Genomic DNA, 17,500 nt, shown 5'->3' with positions numbered 1-17,500 from the left:
TATCAGGGTTTTGGGTTTGGGGAGCAGATAATTCATTCTTTCTTTGTGTTTCTGTTATTGATTTCTGTCGATCTGGATCTGAACTGTTAAACCTGGACCCGGGTTCTGTTCCAGGGGGTAACGTGGAGGTGCTGATGTCGGGGGGCGTGCGCTGCTACAGCGCCGTGATGGCGGCCATGGACGCGTTCCCTGAAGTGGAGGCCCTGCAGGAGACGGCCTGCGTCCTGCTCAGGAGGTTCAGCTCAGGTGGGTCCTCCTCCTGGACCCGCTGGTCCTCCTGGGGGCGTTGGGGTGACCCCGTTGGTCCTCCTGGGGGCATTGGGGTGACCCCGCTGGTCAACCTGGGGGCGTTGGGGTGACCCCCGTGTGTCTGTCCTCCTGCAGAGAGCTACCACAACATCCTGGTCCTGAATGGCGTCCAGCGGGTCGCCCTCAGAGCCTGTCACATGTTCCCTGCCAGCGCCGCCCTGCAGGCCGCCGCCCTGTCCCTGCTGGCAGACCTGAGTGAGAAAACAGATCGTGTTTTTTGACCCATTTGATTGATCAGTATGCGTATTGATTATTACGCATACCGATCAGTATGCATATTGATCAGTACAGCGGTACCTCTACTTACGAAATTAATTGGTTCAGGAAGAAATTACGTAAGTAGAAAATTTCGTAAGTAGAGACATGTTTTCCATGCAAATGTCCTAATCCGTTCCAAGCCCCCAAAATTCAGACATAAATGTTTAATGAAGCATAAAAATGCATCAAAACATGCAACAAATACATGTTACGATTAGATTATTACACAATAAATGAGAGTTGTGTATAACGTAAAAAACAAAGAATAATAATGACGGTCATTTACCTTTTAACTGCTGTCCTCATTGTTTTTTGCCCTCTTTGGTTCATGCCCTCTTGCCCCCCCATGAACAACAGAGTGAATTCCAGTCCTCCTCCTGAACTTCTCCAACCACCCACGCGACGCCTTAAACTCCTTAAACTTCCTTTAGTTTTAATAACGTGGTGATTGTAGATGCATTACGGCCATATTCTTTGGAGAGATCAACCAAACGCATCCCTTTTTCAGGCTTTTCTATCATCTCTTGATTTGTTTGTACGGACAAAAAAAATCTTTTCTTGGTCTTTTCTTTTCCTCTTTTCTCCGTCACTTTCTTGGGGTCCATAGTGAATACTCTAAAAGTTAATATATTTACGTAAAACTATCAGAACACCTCACGGGTCGAGGGCCGAATGACGAGGACGCTGCATAGACACCTATCTAGCTCCACACAGAGGTCCCTCTGAGCCAATGGGATGCCAGGATGCTAGGTAATAGCCAATGGCAGAGCAGCTATGAGAATGTTGCGTTCAGGAACCTGTGGGAGCTGAGAGTATCAGCCATACTGTAGTTTTACATTTCGTAAGTCAAAATTTCTTTCGTAACTAGAGGCAATATTTTCCTGCTGAGAAGTTGCGTAAGTAGAACATTTCCTAAGTAGAGGTACCACTGTATGCGTATTGATCAGTACCCGTATTGATCAGTACCCGTATTGATCAGTACCCGTATTGATCAGTACCCGTATTGATCAGTACCCATATTGATCAGTACCCGTATTGATCAGTACCCGTATTGATCAGTACCCGTATTGATCAGTACCCGTATTGATCAGTACCCGTATTGATCAGTACCCGTATTGATCAGTATGCGTATTGATCAGCCGTCTCTTGCAGCGGTGGCCGTGGTGCAGAACCAGGCGGTGGTGGATCAGGGTCTGGAGGACGGGGAGGCGGAGGAGAGCCGGGGGGAGGAGGTGGTGGACTTGGGTCTGGGCTGGATGGGGGTCTGCTGCGCGGCGCTGGACCTCCACGCCGCCGAGCCCGCCGTCCAGGTGGGTGTGGTTTCTGCTGGTCTTTACCGTAGACGCTAGCCGTTAGCAGCTAACGTTCCCACTAACACAGGAAGCTGCCAGCTGGGCCATTCACAAGCTGCTCCTGCACGGAGCTGGGCTCAGCCAATCAGAGGAAGGACAGGACGCCAGGTACGCACAAACAGCACACACCTGCATCAGGTGGGTGGGGCTTACAGCTCAGGTGTAGCAACTCCTTCGGATCTCTCCAGGACGCCCGTCTACCGGCAGCTGATGGTCGCCATGTTGCTCCACCCCTCCTCCCCCCGCGTGTTTGAAGCTGCCTGCAGCGCCATAGCAACGCTCGTCACGCACAACAGTGAGTCGTCACCATTTAGACGTGACAGATGTGATGTCATCGCTCCACGGAGCTCCGCCCCCTCCGGACTGACTTCCTCTTCCTGTCGGCAGGTTGGACGTGTTCCCTGCTCCTGTCGGGGGGGCTCCACGTCAACCTGGTGGACATGATGAAGAGACACGCCGCGTCGCAGGAGGTCATCGTCAGCGCGTGCCGGCTACTGCAGCTGCTCTTCCATGGGAGGTGGGTTTCTGAGGGGCGGGACCACAGCGCCAGCGACCCCCCCCCTCACACCTCCCGTCTCCCGCAGGACGACCAGCCTGGACGAGATGAACATGGCCCTGAGTCAGATCCTCAGCGCCATGAAGACCCACAACTTCCATGCAGACGTCCAGCTGGAGGCCCTGAAGGCCAGCCTGGTGTTCCTCTGCCCCGGTACGCAGGGGCACCTCGTTACCGTGGCAACGCCCGCATCAGATGAGGCTTCAGCTGGATGTTCTTGTTCGGTCCTAATTTAGCCTCTTTCAGCTTTCATTATTCCGTCCTTCAAAGTGGTGATGTAATGTCAGAGTTCGTCTGTTAGTCCACCAAATATCTTCACAACCATTGAAGTTAGAAAGATGAAACCAAAAGCACGTGACTCAGGCAGCACAGGGGGTAAAACAAGACGATGACCTTGACCTTGACAAAACTAGGTCAAAGTCAAATTTCTACTTTTGTACATTTTTTCCACATATCTCAGGAACCAGATGAGATAGAAAGACGAAACAAAAGGCGTTATATTCAGGGAGGAAAGGGACTGGAAATTAGGTCACAACGTTGACCTTGAATAACTAGGTCAAGGTCAAATTTACGTGTTATACCTTTTTAGGTACACATCTCTGAAACCTGATGAGATAAAATCACAAAACAAAAAGCAACATTTTCAGGAAGCTAGAGGCACAGACATGTCATGAAGACCTTCACCTTTGGTGAAAAGACAAATACTCGACAGTACAATATAGAATTCTTTGCTGTGACCATTATGAAAGTAGGTCAGGGTAAAATGTTGAATTCAGGGGTGTCGCAGGATGTTACAGTCTCTGACTTGTTTCAGATGTTTCAGTCTCTCCTGGTTTTCATCATCCAGCAGGTAAAGAAATGGATCTTCATCTGTGTACCTGATCGGTTCTGATCCATCAGACTAAATGAATCCAGATCAATACTAATAATCGTGTGTCATTGATGTACAGCTGCACTAAATGATCACCAAACGTCTTTCCTCTGGCGTGTTTGTGGGTTCCAGACAGGAGCTTACGGGAGGACGGCGTGTCGATCTGCGACCCCGACGCGGCCGACACGTCGCTGAAGGTCCTGAAGAACCAGTGTGTGGTGGAAGGAGCTCACACACTCTACCTGGAGGTTCTGAACCGGGTAGGAAGGCGTCTGTTCAGTGTGATGACAGACGATACAGAGACACACCCAGAAGGAATCCAGTCTGTAATGTGATTACGTCTGTGAGCCGGATCGGGACGTTTTGTTCCCGTCGCAGAAGAACAGTGGATCCATTGATCACACTCACTGTTCACCAGCAGAACACTGGAGGAAGTTCAGGCACTACACAGGCTGGTCTGAGAGATAAGAGTCTAGACGGATCGGCCCTGCCTGGGGGGGAAGGGGGGGTCATTAGAGACAAGAGACGGTCACATGTCAGTGGGGGGGGGAGCCAATAATCAACTTAATGCTTCACCGTGACCTCTGACCCCTTTGAAAGAAATCAGAAATAATGGAAGTTTTGGATTCTTTCTGTGTGACCCGGTACCGACTGACCCACAGACCAACTGACCCACAGACTAACTGACCCACAGACCGACTGACCCACAGACCGACTGACCCACAGACCGACTGACCCACAGACCAACTGACCCACAGACCGACTGACCCACAGACCGACTGACCCACAGACCGACTGACCCACAGACCGACTGACCCACAGACCGACTGACCCACAGACCGACTGACCCACAGACCGACTGACCCACAGACCGACTGACTCTCGTTTTACAGTGATCTATGTGTGTGTGTGTGTGTGTGTGTGTGTGTGTTCAGTTCATCAGCAGCTCCAGCATACAGACGTGTGGGCTGAAGGTCCTGTCCTCCCTGGCTGACTGCTCTGGTGCAGTGGACCTGCTCTGCCAGCAGGGGGCGATCGACACTGTGCTTCACACCCTCCAGATGTTCCCCCAGGAACGAGGTAGGACCTCCAGCTGGGATTTTCATTATTGCTCTGAACACCAGAACCCGATCTTCAGCCGAGACGATTGATCAACCAATCACTAGTGATGATGTCACTGACTCATCACTAGTGATGATGTCACTGACTCATGAGTGACGATGTCACTGACTCATCATGAGTGATGATGTCACTGACTCATCATGAGTGACGATGTCACTGACTCATCATGAGTGATGATGTCACTGACTCATCATGAATGATGATGTCACTGACTCATGAGTGACGATGTCACTGACTCATCATGAGTGATGATGTCACTGACTCATCATGAGTGATGATGTCACTGACTCATCATGAGTGATGATGTCACTGACTCATCATGAGTGATGATGTCACTGACTCATCATGAGTGATGATGTCACTGACCCACAGAAATCCACTACTGGGGTCTGAACCTGCTCGTGTACCTGGTGTGCAAGAAGAAGCTGTCACGGATGACGGTACCGGTTCTGGCCTCGGTTGTGGTCGCCTCTCTCGTCCAGCACAGGGAGGACTGTGAGCTCCTCCTGAAGGTAACCATGGCAACAGAACATCACAGTTTCCTGTCTAAATGCTCAGTCATTTAATTCATAGGAGATTGTGAAGAATGAGCAGCTTGTGTTTTTGTCGATCAATCAGACTTTATTTGTAAAGCGCGTAATCACATCAGCAGCCATGTAAAAGCCCTTTAACAGACAGAGGAACCCAACAGAACCCAACAGAACCCTCCAGAACCCAACAGAACCCTCCAGAACCCAACAGAACCCTCCAGAACCCAATACAACCCTCCAGAACCCAACAAAACCCAACAAAACCCAACACAACCCCCTGGAGCAGAAGAGACAGGAGCGGGTAAAAACTCCACCATTGAGGAAGAAACTCTGGGCAGGACACAGACTCTGGGGGGCGGAGCCAGACTCTGGAGGGCGGAGCCAGACTCTGGAGGAGAGAGCCAGACTCTGGAGGGCGGTCATCCCCCCTGACTGGGTGGGTGGGAAAGGAAATCCAACGGGGATAGAGACAGGCCAAGGGAAAGAGAGACAGTTTGATTTTTAAAGTCATGTTTATTCATGAAGTTGAAATACAAGAGAATCACGTTGACACAACATCCAAAAGAGATCCACACAAACAGGAACTCACTGTTCAAAAACAAGTTATATGAAATGTTATCAGCAAAATATACAGGAATTAAACCAACCGCTGACTGAACACAAGTTCCTCACTCGACAGGAACAGAAGACACCTTTGACACACCTTGGGTTCATAAAGAGTCTACGTCATTCAGAGCTCTGGAATGGTTCAATCCATTCTGATCCTTGTTTGACCTTTAACCCTGACCAAACTAAAAAAATACAGGTTTTTAAAAAAGTAGACAAAATTCAGACAGACAGACAGACAGATCTATCAGACTGTCTATCTAGAGCTCTGGTAACAGCAGTGAATCATTACTCATCCTGTTTTATGTACGATAAACCGTCTAAGGGAGACCGACCCGCCGGTCGTTAACGGTTCTGTCTGGTTGTTAACGGTTCTGTCTGGTTGTTGGTGGTTCTGTCTGGTTGTTAATGGTTCTGTCTGGTTGTTAATGGTTCTGTCTGGTTGTTGGTGGTTCTGTCTGGTTGTTAACGGTTCTGTCTGGTTGTTGGTGGTTCTGTCTGGTTGTTAATGGTTCTGTCTGGTTGTTAATGGTTCTGTCTGGTTGTTGATGGTTCTGTCTGGTTGTTGATGGTTCTGTCTGGTTGTTGATGGTTCTTTCCAGTCGTTGATGGTTCTGTCCAGTCGTTGATGGTTCTAACTGGTCGTTGATGGTTCTGTCTGCTCACCTGTCCTCCAGGGCTTCCAGGTGGCGGTGAGGATGATGGACGTCTGCTCCGGAGCGGCGGCTGAACTCCAGAAGGAAGACTTTGACAGGCAGATGTTCGTCCACCTGGGGGAGGAGACTCCTGACCACAGCAACAGTCCGGTGGGCGTCGGCCTACATGTTTTCTTCTTCCATCCAGATACATTTGACAGCTCACCTGCTCTCCTCCTGTCAGCTGCGTCGGTCCGTCTGCCTGGCTCTGTCCAGGATGTGGAGCGACCCGGATCTCCACGACAGGATGCTGGAGAAGGCCTGCGAGGACAGACACACGGCGCTGGCCGAGTGCCTCATCGAGCTGGGCGCTGACATCAACAAGAACAAAACGGAGTCTCTCATCTGTCAGGTCAGAGGTCACGTTGCTGCCCTAGGGCAGAGTGACCTTTTGGAGCTGTTAGCATGCTAACATTATAATGCTGTAGCACATTAGCATTAGCATTAGCCCAGGAGCCCTCCTGATCGACGGGTCGGCCCCTGTGGACTCTCAGGTGTGTGAACGGGGCGGGCCCCTGGAGCTGGTGGAGCTCCTTCTCACCCGCGGCGCCCAGGAGCAGCACCTGCGGCGGGCTCTGGCGGCAAGCGTGAGGCGGGGCGACGGGCCCACCGTCACCCTCCTGCTGGCCCGGCTTGGCATGGACCTCAACAACAGCGCCTTCTGTCTCAGCGGCTTCCGGTTGGGCCGCCTGGACGCCGCCTGGCTCCGCCCCCTGCTGGCCGAAAGGAGCCGGAAGCACAGCCAGCGTGACGGCGGTGAGGACCGGCCACGCCCAGCCATTCCAGGACCCGCTGATCAATGCGCAGATCAATACTTATTGTCTCCTGTCTCAGGTAAAGGTGTTCGTCTGGCCAGGTGCATTCAGTCCATCCAGAGGTCCACCAGCCACAGCGGGGCCTCCAGGTCTCTGGCCGACCCCTGCCTGACCTCCGGCTACATCTCTGAGGAGAGCGACGACTCCGGCTTCAGCTTCGTCTCCATGGACGACGGCCTGTTCTTCGTCAACGACATGGAGAGCGACGGTAACCGACCGGGGCGTTGGCCGGGCGTTGGATGGGGCGTCGGATGGGGGGTCCGCCGAGGCGTCGACCGGGGCTTGTGGATTGAAAGAGACAGAAATAAAAGAATCTGAAATCTGAAGCTCCAACATGGTGAGATGAGTCCATGGAACTGACCTTCTCATGATGGTGGTGATGATGATGGTGGTGATGATGAAGGTGGGGATGATGATGGTGGTGATGATGAAGGTGGTGAAGATGATGATGAAGGTGGTGATAGTGGTGATGATGATGGTGGTGATGATGAAGGTGGTGATGATGATGATGGTGTTGATGATGAAGGTGGTGAAGATGATGATGAAGGTGGTGATAGTGGTGATGATGGTTGTGACGGTGGTGATGGTGGTCATGGTGGTGATGGTGATGATGATGATGGTGATGGTGATGATGATGATGGTGGTGATGGTGGTGATGGTGGTGATGATGGTGATGATGATGATGATGATGATGGTGATGGTGGTCATTGTGGTGATGGTGGTGATGGTGATGGTGATGGTGGTCATTGTGGTGATGGTGGTGATGATGGTGGTGATGGTGATGGTGGTGATGGTGGTGATGATGGTGATGATGATGATGGTGGTGATGGTGATGGTGGTCATTGTGGTGATGGTGGTGATGGTGGTGGTGATGGTGGTGATGGTGATGATGGTGGTGATGATGGTGATGATGGTGATGATGACGGTGGTGATGATGGTGATGATGATGATGGTGGTGATGGTGATGGTCGTCATTGTGGTGATGGTGGTGATGATGGTGGTGATGGTGGTGATGATGACCTCTCCTTTGTAGGGAGCAATTTGCTGTCAGATCTCCTTTCACCAAAGCCTCACAACAACTCCACAGAGGAGCTGACGTGGGCGTCGACGAAGAGGAAGCCAAGCCGGCGCAGACACGCCAGCGCTGAGGTAACCCTGTCTAAAGGCGCGGTGCTGATGCTGATGCCTGGGAGGGGATTCCTCGCAGTAACGGAATGCGTGTCTGTTGTCCACGTGTTTCCAGAGCGGACTGACGGAGCGAGACGAGTCGCTGCAGCATAGGTTCAGGAGGGGCTCCCGACCCAAAGGTTTGTGCAACAGGGCTCTGCTCGTTAGCCTGTTCCTCCATCGGCGCTCTGCTCGTTAGCCTGTTCCTCCATCGGCGCTCTGCTCGTTAGCCTGTTCCTCCATCGGCGCTCTGCTCGTTAGCCTGTTCCTCCATCGGCGCCCTGCTCGTTAGCCTGTTCCTCCATTGGCGCTCTGCTCGTTAGCCTGTTCCTCCATCGGCGCTCTGCTCGTTAGCCTGTTCCTCCATCGGCGCCCTGCTCGTTGGCCTGTCCCTCCATTGGCGCTCCGCTCGTTAGCCTGTTCCTCCATCAGCGCTCTGCTCGTTACCCTGTTCCTCCATCGGCGCTCCGCTCGTTAGCCTGTTCCTAATCGGCGCACCGTTTGTTAGCCTGTTTCCTCATTGGCGCTCCGTTCGTTAGCCTGTTCCTCCATCAGTGCTCTACTCGTTAGCCAGTTCCTCCATCGGCGCTCTATTCGTTAGCCTGTTCCTCCATCGGCGCTCCACTCGTTAGCCTGTTCCTAATCGGCGCACCGTTTGTTAGCCTGTTTCCTCATTGGCGCTCCGTTCGTTAGCCTGTTCCTCCATCAGTGCTCTGCTCGTTAGCCTGTTTCCTCATCAGCGCTCTACTCGTTAGCCTGTTCCTCCATCGGCGCTCCACTCGTTAGCCTGTTCCTCCATTACATGCTGTCGCCCCCTCAGTGTTGGGCCCTGGGGAGCCCTCTGGCGCCCCCCCCAGGGAGAAGGAGCGCATCCTGCTGCTGGACCTGTCGGGGAACGACCTGGACTCCCTCTCCTGCCTGACAGACGACCCCCAGGTGCAGCAGCAGCTGGGACACCTCCTGCACCTGGACCTGAGCCACAACCGGCTGCAGGAGTTCCCCCCAGCGCTGTGCCAGGTGAAGCCTGACCTGTGACCCCGCCTCCCGGGGGACACGCCCTGAAGCTAAGTCTTTACCTGTGACACCTGCCCCCGGGGACACGCCCTGAACCTGTGTTTGCTGCAGAGCCTGACCCATCTGACCCGACTGGACTTGCAGGACAACCAGCTGGGGGGGCTGCCGGCGGAGCTGCTGTCGCTGCCGTCCCTCGCTGCACTCGGCGTCTCCCGGAACCACGTGGGTCCCCTGCTGACCTTTGACCCCGCCATCAGCTGCCCGTCGCTGCAGCAGCTCAACCTGTCCTTCAACAGAATCGCCGCGTTCCCCCACCAGCTGGGCGGCGCCACCGATCAGCTGGAGGAGCTGCTGATGGAGGGGTAAGCTCGTCCGGGGGGGGGGGGGGGCGTCCGTAAACTTACGTCACCTTACGTCCCGTCAAACGCTTCCAGGAACCGGATGGCGGCGCTCCGCTCGCCGCTCCGCCTTCCACAGCTCAGGCTGCTGGACCTGAGCAGGAACGGCGTGGAGGACGTCTCCGAGGACTTCCTGGACGGCTGCCTGAAGCTGGAGACCCTGAACGCCTCGTCCAATCGGATCGGTGAGTCAAATCGATCGGTGAGTCCAATCGATCGGTGACTCCAATCGATCGGTGAGTCTGGCAGCGACTCGTCCTCCTGCCCGTGGGGCCGCTCGTGAACAGCTGTTTGTGTTTCCTGCAGCGTCTCTGTCACACCTGTCGTCCAGGATCACCACCCTGAAGCTCGCTCACAACAGCTTCACCCTCGTGTCCACGGCGATACTCGACCTCCCCAGGTCAGTCCCACGTTTGTTTTGATGAGTGACTTCCTGTGGAGCTCGTCTTCATCGCTCGTCTGTCTGTCCAGCTTGCGGTCGGTGGACATGAGGACCAATAGCATCGCGGCTTTGCCCGGCCCCGCCTCCTGGAGGTCCAGCAGCCTGAGGGAACTGATTTTCAGCCAGAACCGCATCAGAGTCCTGGACCTCAGCGGACCCGTCCACCGCTGGGCCCGGCTGGAGAAGCTGCACCTGAGTGGCAACCAGCTGACCGAGGTGTGTGAACCTCAGGGGGGGAGGTTTGACTGGACCCCTCAAGACCTCTGAGGGTGTTCCTCAAGAGGTTCCTCAGGGGGTTCCTCGGGGGTTCCTCAGGTGGTTCCTTGGGGGGTTCCTCGGGGGGTTCCTCAGGTGGTTCCTCAGGGCGCTCCTCAGGGGGTTCCTCAGGGGGTTCCTCAGGTGGTTCCTCAGGGCGCTCCTCAGGGCGCTCCTCAGGGGGTTCCTCAGGGGGTTCCTCAGGTGGTTCCTCAGGGCGCTCCTCAGGGGGTTCCTCAGGGGGTTCCTCAGGTGGTTCCTCAGGGCGTTCCCCAGGAGGTTCCACAGGGGGTTCCTCGGGGGGTTCCTTGGGGAGTGGGGGTCCTGACTCTGCTGCCTTCCTTTAGATCCCCCCCCAGATCGGCGCATTGGAGGCTCTGACCTCACTGGACGTCAGCCACAACCCGGAGCTGCGCTGCTTCCCGGACGAGATGGGGGGGCTGTGCCGGCTGTGGGACCTCCCCCTGGATGGCCTGCACCTGCAGCTGGACCTGAAGCTGATCGGGAACAAGACCAGAGACATCGTCAGGTCAGGGGTTGTTCTACTAGATGACCCCATGTCGGTCTCCTCCCCCCCGTGTGACGTCTGCCCCCCCAACACAGGTTCCTGCAGCAGCGTCTGAAGAAGGCGGTGCCGTACTACCGCATGAAGCTCCTGGTGGTGGGGAGCGCAGGCAGCGGGAAGACAGCCCTCATCCAGCAGCTGATGAGGCTGAAGCGCCCCCGGCCCCCTGCCCAGCAGGCTGCCCCCCCCCAGCAGCCCGTGGTGGGCATCGACGTGCAGGACTGGACCATCAGGGAGCGGGGCGAGAAGAAGATGGTCCTGAATGTTTGGGACTTCTCAGGTGAAGGGAACTGGAGGGCTGGAGGGGAGCTTCCTGTTGGGTCACTTCCTGTTGGGTCACTTCCTTCTGGTTCACTTCCTGTTGGGTTTCACTTCCTGTTGGGTCTCACTTCCTGCTGGGTAGATAGATAGATAGATAGATAGATAGATAGATAGATAGATAGATAGATAGATAGATAGATAGATAGATAGATAGATAGATAGATAGATAGATAGATAGATAGATAGATAGATAGATAGATAGATAGATAGATAGATAGATAGATAGATAGATAGATAGATAGATACTTTATTAATCCCGGGGGAAATTGTATATATCCACTGCTCAGGCATTACTTAACAAATAATACTGGATAAACACCAGGAGAAAAGGAAACATTGACATCACAGGACATACCACAAGACATACATTACACTAACAGACACATGCAGCACTAACAGGACTTATATACTAAACTATAACTAAAATATAAACAGTATAAAATTTAAAAATATTACAGTTTTAAAATATAAACAGTATAAAATAAAATCTAAACAGTATAAAATTGAATTAAAATATAAAACAGTATAAAAAATAAATAAATTATATATATATATATATACAACAGTATAAAATTAAATTTAAATTAAATTAAATCCATATTCAACCCCGTGCTGACCTCGCCACCTCCCCCCCGCTCCTCCTGAGAGAGTCATTGTACCCCCTGATGGCACGGGGCACGAAGGAGGACCTCAGCCTCTCTGTGGAGGCGCTGTGTGACAGCAGTCTGCTGCTGAAGGTGCTTCTCTGCTGGGAGAAGGTGGTGTGTAGGGGGTGCCTGGTGTTGTTCATGATGGCCTTAATTTTAGACATGGTCCTGCTCTCCAGAAGTGTATCCACAGAGTCCAGGCTCAGACCGACCACTGAGCCCACTCTGCGGATGAGTCTGTTCAGACGGTCCATATCTCTTTTCCTGGCCCCCCCACCCCAACACACAATGGCGTATGACAGCAAACTGGAGACTACGGACTGATAGAACATGAAAAGGAGCTTAGGACAGATGTTGAAGGAGGCCAGCCTCCTCAGGAAGTACATCCTGCTCTGCCCCTTCTTGTACACACAGTTGGAGTTGAGTGACCAGTCCAGTCTGCTGTCTAGCTGCAGTCCCAGGTACTTACAGTTTCCTACCACCCCCACCTCACTGCCTTTGATGATCACTGGCTGTGGAGAGGGAGGTGCCCGCCGGAAATCCAGAACCATCTCCTTTGTCTTGGAGACGTTGAGCTGGAGCTGGTTCTGTTGGCACCACTCCACGAAGTCAGCCAATATGCCCTGTACCCCCCCTCATCACCCTCCCGGATACATGCCACTATCGCGGTGTCATCGGAGTACTTCTGTATGTGGCATGTATCCGAGTTGTGCTTGAAGTCTGATGTGTAGAGGGTGAAGAGAATGGGGGATAGAACGGTCCCCTGTGGCGCCCCCGTGCTGCTGGTCACCATAGAAGACAAACAGTCCCCCATACGGACGTACTGGGGTCTGTCCGTTAGGTAGTCCGTAATCCAGCTCACGAGGTAGGGGTCCACAGCCATGGAGGTCAGTTTATCCTGCAGGAGCTGGGGCTGGATGGTGTTGAAGGCACTCGAAAAGTCGAAGAAGAGCACTCTGACGGCACAGCCCCCGGCGTCCAGGTAGGAGAGTGTGCGGTGGAGGAGGTACAAGACAGCATCGTCAACCCCAACCTTGGCCTGATAGGCAAACTGGAGAGGGTCCATAGCACCCTGCACCTGTGGACGCATGAGCTCCAGGACCAGTCGCTCTAGGGTCTTCATTACGTGGGAGGTAAGAGCGACCGGTCGGTGGTCGTTGAGCTCAGTAGGGCGTCCTTTCTTGGGTACAGGGACAATGCAGGAGGTCTTCCACAGTGACGGGACCCTCCCCAGCCGCAGACTGAGGTTGAACAATTGTTGCAGGGGGTCCCCTAGTTCCGAAGCACAGGCTCGGAGGAGTCTTGGGGAGACCTTATCTGGTCCAGCCGCCTTGTAGGGACGGAGCCTCCTCAGCGTTGTCGTCACCAGGTCTGCAGTGATGATGGTCTCGGTCGTGGTGGGAGCAGGAGGTTATGGCGAGGTTGGAAGTCCAGTGGTTGAGGTGGGGCCGTTGAGCTTCGCAGTTCTTGGAGTGGGCTCGGGAGAAGTGGCAGGGGTGGAAGGAGAGGAAGCACAGGAGGAGGGAGCATCAGTGGAGCGGTCTGTAGGGCCAGGAGAGGCCTGTAGGCCAGGAGAGGTCTGTAGGCCAGGAGAGGCCTGGGACGAGGAGCCGGGAGTGGTGGGGGAGCTGAACCGATTGAAAAAGCTGTTAAGTTCATTCGCTCGTTCAATATTCCCCTCCACAGTGCTGCGCCCTTTCCCGTGTCCGGTGATGGTTCTCATCCCATTCCAGACCTCCCGCACTTGGTTGCGCCCCAGCTGCTTCTCCAGCCTCCTCCTGTACGCCTCCTTGGCCTCCCTCAGGCAGAGTCTCACTTCCTTCTGGGCCTTCCTCATCTCCTCCTCATTCTTGCTCCTGAACGCCCGCTTCTTCCTGTTCAGGACAGCCTTGACTTCCTTGGTTACCCATGGTTTGTTGTTGGGGTAACACCTGATTGTCCTGACAGGGGCCACGGTGTCCACACAGAAGTTCATGTAGTCTTTAAAACACTGAGCTGCCCCCTCAATGTCTTCCCCATGTGAGCCCACAATAACATCCCAGTCGGTGGTCTGGAAGCAGTTCCTCAGCATCTCCTCTGCTTCCGGGGACCACCTCCTGACCTGTCGTGTTGTTGCTGGCAGCCGTTTCACCAGCGGGATGTAGGTGGGCTGTAGGTACACTAGGTTATTGTCTGATTTACCTAGTGGAGGGAGGGGGGTGGCGGTGTATGCCTCCTTAGCATTAGTGTAGAACAGGTCGATGGTTCTGTTCTTCCGTGTGGGACAGTCTACACACTGGACCATTGTGGGGAGAGATGAGTCCAAGGTGACGTGATTAAAGTCACCGGTGATGATGACGAGCGCCTCCGGGTGCCGGGTCCGAAGAGCAGAGGTGGTCCCACAGATGGTCTCTCGTGCCGTCTCAGGGTCCGCACGTGGAGGGATGTAGACGGCGAGGACAATGACGTGTGAAAATTCACGCGCCAGGTAGTAGGGTCTGATGCTAACAGCTGTTAGCTCCAGATCGCGGTTACACAGTGTTGATTTCACCGTCACATGTCCCGGATGGCACCATCTATCATTGGTGTAGATGATTAATCCACCTCCTTTCTTCTTACCGGCGGTGTTCGTGTCCCGGTCCGCTCATACGGAGGAGAAGCCGGTTAGTCGGACGTTAGCGTCCGGCACGTCGCCAGTTATCCACGTCTCTGAGAACACCAACAAGCTGGTCTCCCGGTAGCGATGATCAGTCCTGCACAGCGCCGTCAGTTCGTCCAACTTGTTGGGTAGAGAGTTTACGTTCCCCGTGATGACGGAGGGGACGGAGGGCTTGACTCTCCTCCGGTTAGCGGCTCTAGCCGTTAGTCTAGTCCTTTCAACTCGACCCGCTCAGCATCCACGATATCTCCGTCGGAGCTCAGCGGGGATGAGATCGCGTGTTGCTGGGTCTCCTTTGACCCTCATGGACATCAACTCCTCCCTGGAGTACACTAGCATATCACTATACATTATCTAAATTTACGCTAGAAAAATACACACAGAAACATAGAAAGAAAACGCAAAATTATGCAAACAAACTCGCTCTGAGCAGAGGAAACTGCAGCCTGCTCGCGCATGCGCAGAAGGTATCACTTCCAGAAGGTATCACTTCGCAGAAGGTATCACTTCAGAAGGTATCACAGAAGGGTATCACTTCCTGTTGGTTCAATTCCTTTTGGGTCACTTCCTGTTGGGTCACTTCCTGCTGGTTCACTTCCTGCTGGGTCTCACTTCCTGCTGGGTCTCACTTCCTGCTGGGTCTGACTTCCTGTTGGGTCTGACTTCCTGTTGGGTCTGACTTCCTGCTTCTGCTCCTCAGGTAAGGAGGAGTTCAGTGGGTCCCACCCTCACTTCCTGACCTCCAGAGGTCTCTATCTGGTGGTGTACAACCTGAGCAAAGGAGCCAATCAGGTGGAGGCGCTCAAGCCCTGGCTCTTCAGCATCAAGGTGAGGCACTGCCCCCCAACCCTGACCCTGACCAGGGCGTGGTCCCCCACTCGGGCGTGGCTCCCCACCCGGGCGTGGCTCCCCACCCCAGTGGTCCCCCACCCGGGCGTGGCTCCCCACCCCAGTGGTCCCCCACCCGGGCGTGGTCCCCCACTCGGGCGTGGCCTGACCCTACCCCCCTGCAGGCCGCAGCCCCCCTGGCGCCAGTCATCCTGGTGGGGACACACGCGGGCGTGAGCGAGGAGCAGCAGCTGGCCTGCCAGACGCGGATCAGCGAGGAGCTGCTGACCCAGCAGGGCCTCCCCAGCATCAGGGACTACCACACGGTCCCCGTCGGCGACGCCCCTGACGCCGTCGCCTGGCTCCGCAAGGCCATCGTCCACGAGGTCACCAGCTTCAAGGTGAACGGGCTCCGGCGGCCGGTTGGCTCCCGTGACACGCCCTCACCTGTCTCCCATCCCGCCCCCAGGTGCAGGGTCAGCCTGTGATGGGCCAGCTAGTCCCGGACAGCTACGTGGAGTTGGAGCGCCGGCTGCTGCAGGAGAGGACCCGGGTTCCCCCGGGGTTCCCCGTCCTCCACCACCAGGAGCTGCTGCAGATGGTGCAGGAGAGCCGGCTGCAGCTGGAGGAGGCCGAGCTGCCCCACGCCGTCCACTTCCTGAGCGAAGCCGGTAGGTCCGCCCCCCGCGCCCGCCCAGGAACGGGCTGAGGGGCATCTCCTGACGTGACCCCTGACCCCTGAACGTCTCCATGTCTCCAAAGGGGTTCTGCTCCACTTTGACGACCCCTCCCTTCAGCTCCAGGAGCTCTACTTCATCGACCCGCAGTGGCTCTGCCACATCATCTCCCAGGTGACCTCAGGCGACCAATCAGAGGCTGTTGCAGTGCCCCCACCATCTGGTGTGTGTCTTCACGTTGTCTTCTCCATGTAGAAACTGCCTCTGAAGAGCTGTGGCTCCTGGGAGCCCCCCAGGGGAGTCGTCCAGCGCTCCACGGTGGAGAAGTTCCTCCTGGAGACCAGATGTCTCCCCCAGAGCCACGTGACCCAGTTCTTCAAGCTGCTGGAGAAGTTCCAGATCGCCCTGCCCTTCAGCGAGGACCAGCTCCTGGTGCCCAGCTGGTGGGTGTGGAGGGTTAGGGGTTAAGGTCAGGGGTTAGGGTTAGTGTGTGAAGGGTCAGTGTTAGGGTTTGAAAGTGATGTTAGGGTGAGGGTTAGGGGTTAAGGTTAAGGGTTAGGGGTTAGGGTGGAAGGTGGTGTTCTGGGGTCCTGGTTGTGTCCTAACGGCTCTTCCTGTCCAGTCTGCCCAAACACCGGCCGGTCATCGATCTGCCCCACTGCGAGAACTCGGAGGTGATTGTGCGTCTGTACGAGATGCCCTACTTCCCCCTGGGGTTCTGGTCCCGCCTGATCAGCCGCCTGCTGGAGTTCTCCTCCTACCTGATGTGGGCCCGAGGTAAAGCCAAAGCAGGCCAGGTGAGAGCGGGACCCGCCCATTGGTCAACCCATCTTCCTTACGTCACCCAGACACGGCGGTGCGGCCCAACCGGATCTACTGGAGGAGGGGCGTGTACCTGAGCTGGAGCCCAGAGGCCTACTGCCTGGTGGAGGCCGCCTCCATGGAGGACAACGCCTCCAGCTTCGTGCGGATAACCGTCCCCCCCTCTCGGAAAGGTGCAACTCCATTTATAGTCAGTCTTTCAGCTCGTTACGGTCCTGCTCACCCCCCTGCCCCCCAGGCCAGGTCCTGCTGGGTCACGTGGTGGATCACATGGACTCCCTGCTGGAGGAATGGTTCCCAGGCCTCCTGAACACCGACGTGTTGGGCAGCGGGGGGGCCCTCCTAAAGAAGTGGGCCCTGTTCAGTTACCAGGACGGCCAGGAATGGAGCAAGATCCTGCTGGAGGACCTGCTGGCCCGCATCGAGTCCGGTGGGTCCAACCCTCTGAGGAGAACGCGTTGTGGTCCACCAGCAGACCTCTGATGGTTCCATCACACCCCCACCTCAGATCTCCTGCTGGTGAACCCGGAGGACCCCCGCTGCACCGTGCCTATCTCCCAGATCGCCCCCGACCTGGTGCTGAGCGACCTGCCGGCAGGAACCGTCCTGGAC

The 17,500-nt window shown here is 55.1% G+C and overlaps 1 protein-coding gene across 2 annotated transcripts in view; it reads left to right on the top strand.

Annotated features, from left to right (window-relative positions):
* Window positions 1–17,500, top strand: part of lrrk2 (leucine-rich repeat kinase 2) — a 33,168-nt gene that overhangs the window by 7,748 nt on the left and 7,920 nt on the right. For both annotated transcript variants that reach the window (XM_068312013.1, XM_068312012.1), the window contains exons 7-38: window positions 115–246; window positions 385–504; window positions 1,720–1,877; window positions 1,948–2,027; window positions 2,108–2,214; window positions 2,307–2,436; window positions 2,504–2,628; window positions 3,479–3,606; window positions 4,282–4,426; window positions 4,841–4,980; window positions 6,282–6,410; window positions 6,484–6,651; window positions 6,794–7,055; window positions 7,134–7,322; window positions 8,148–8,263; window positions 8,358–8,421; window positions 9,102–9,298; window positions 9,407–9,657; window positions 9,730–9,878; window positions 10,000–10,093; window positions 10,165–10,351; window positions 10,738–10,919; window positions 10,994–11,235; window positions 15,262–15,389; window positions 15,575–15,790; window positions 15,859–16,060; window positions 16,152–16,240; window positions 16,322–16,509; window positions 16,689–16,843; window positions 16,915–17,061; window positions 17,127–17,318; window positions 17,397–17,500. The exon at window positions 17,397–17,500 is cut by the window's right edge and continues 43 nt beyond it. In XM_068312013.1, the coding sequence (XP_068168114.1) occupies window positions 115–246; window positions 385–504; window positions 1,720–1,877; window positions 1,948–2,027; window positions 2,108–2,214; window positions 2,307–2,436; window positions 2,504–2,628; window positions 3,479–3,606; window positions 4,282–4,426; window positions 4,841–4,980; window positions 6,282–6,410; window positions 6,484–6,651; window positions 6,794–7,055; window positions 7,134–7,322; window positions 8,148–8,263; window positions 8,358–8,421; window positions 9,102–9,298; window positions 9,407–9,657; window positions 9,730–9,878; window positions 10,000–10,093; window positions 10,165–10,351; window positions 10,738–10,919; window positions 10,994–11,235; window positions 15,262–15,389; window positions 15,575–15,790; window positions 15,859–16,060; window positions 16,152–16,240; window positions 16,322–16,509; window positions 16,689–16,843; window positions 16,915–17,061; window positions 17,127–17,318; window positions 17,397–17,500 (4,916 nt within the window). The remainder of the gene's footprint in view (window positions 1–114; window positions 247–384; window positions 505–1,719; window positions 1,878–1,947; window positions 2,028–2,107; window positions 2,215–2,306; window positions 2,437–2,503; window positions 2,629–3,478; window positions 3,607–4,281; window positions 4,427–4,840; window positions 4,981–6,281; window positions 6,411–6,483; window positions 6,652–6,793; window positions 7,056–7,133; window positions 7,323–8,147; window positions 8,264–8,357; window positions 8,422–9,101; window positions 9,299–9,406; window positions 9,658–9,729; window positions 9,879–9,999; window positions 10,094–10,164; window positions 10,352–10,737; window positions 10,920–10,993; window positions 11,236–15,261; window positions 15,390–15,574; window positions 15,791–15,858; window positions 16,061–16,151; window positions 16,241–16,321; window positions 16,510–16,688; window positions 16,844–16,914; window positions 17,062–17,126; window positions 17,319–17,396) is intronic.

The sequence above is a fragment of the Antennarius striatus genome, chromosome 4, assembly GCF_040054535.1.
Source record: "Antennarius striatus isolate MH-2024 chromosome 4, ASM4005453v1, whole genome shotgun sequence".
Lineage (NCBI taxonomy): Eukaryota > Metazoa > Chordata > Actinopteri > Lophiiformes > Antennariidae > Antennarius > Antennarius striatus.
Note: the sequence above shows the minus strand (reverse complement) of the source record. Positions and strands in the feature narration are given on the sequence as shown.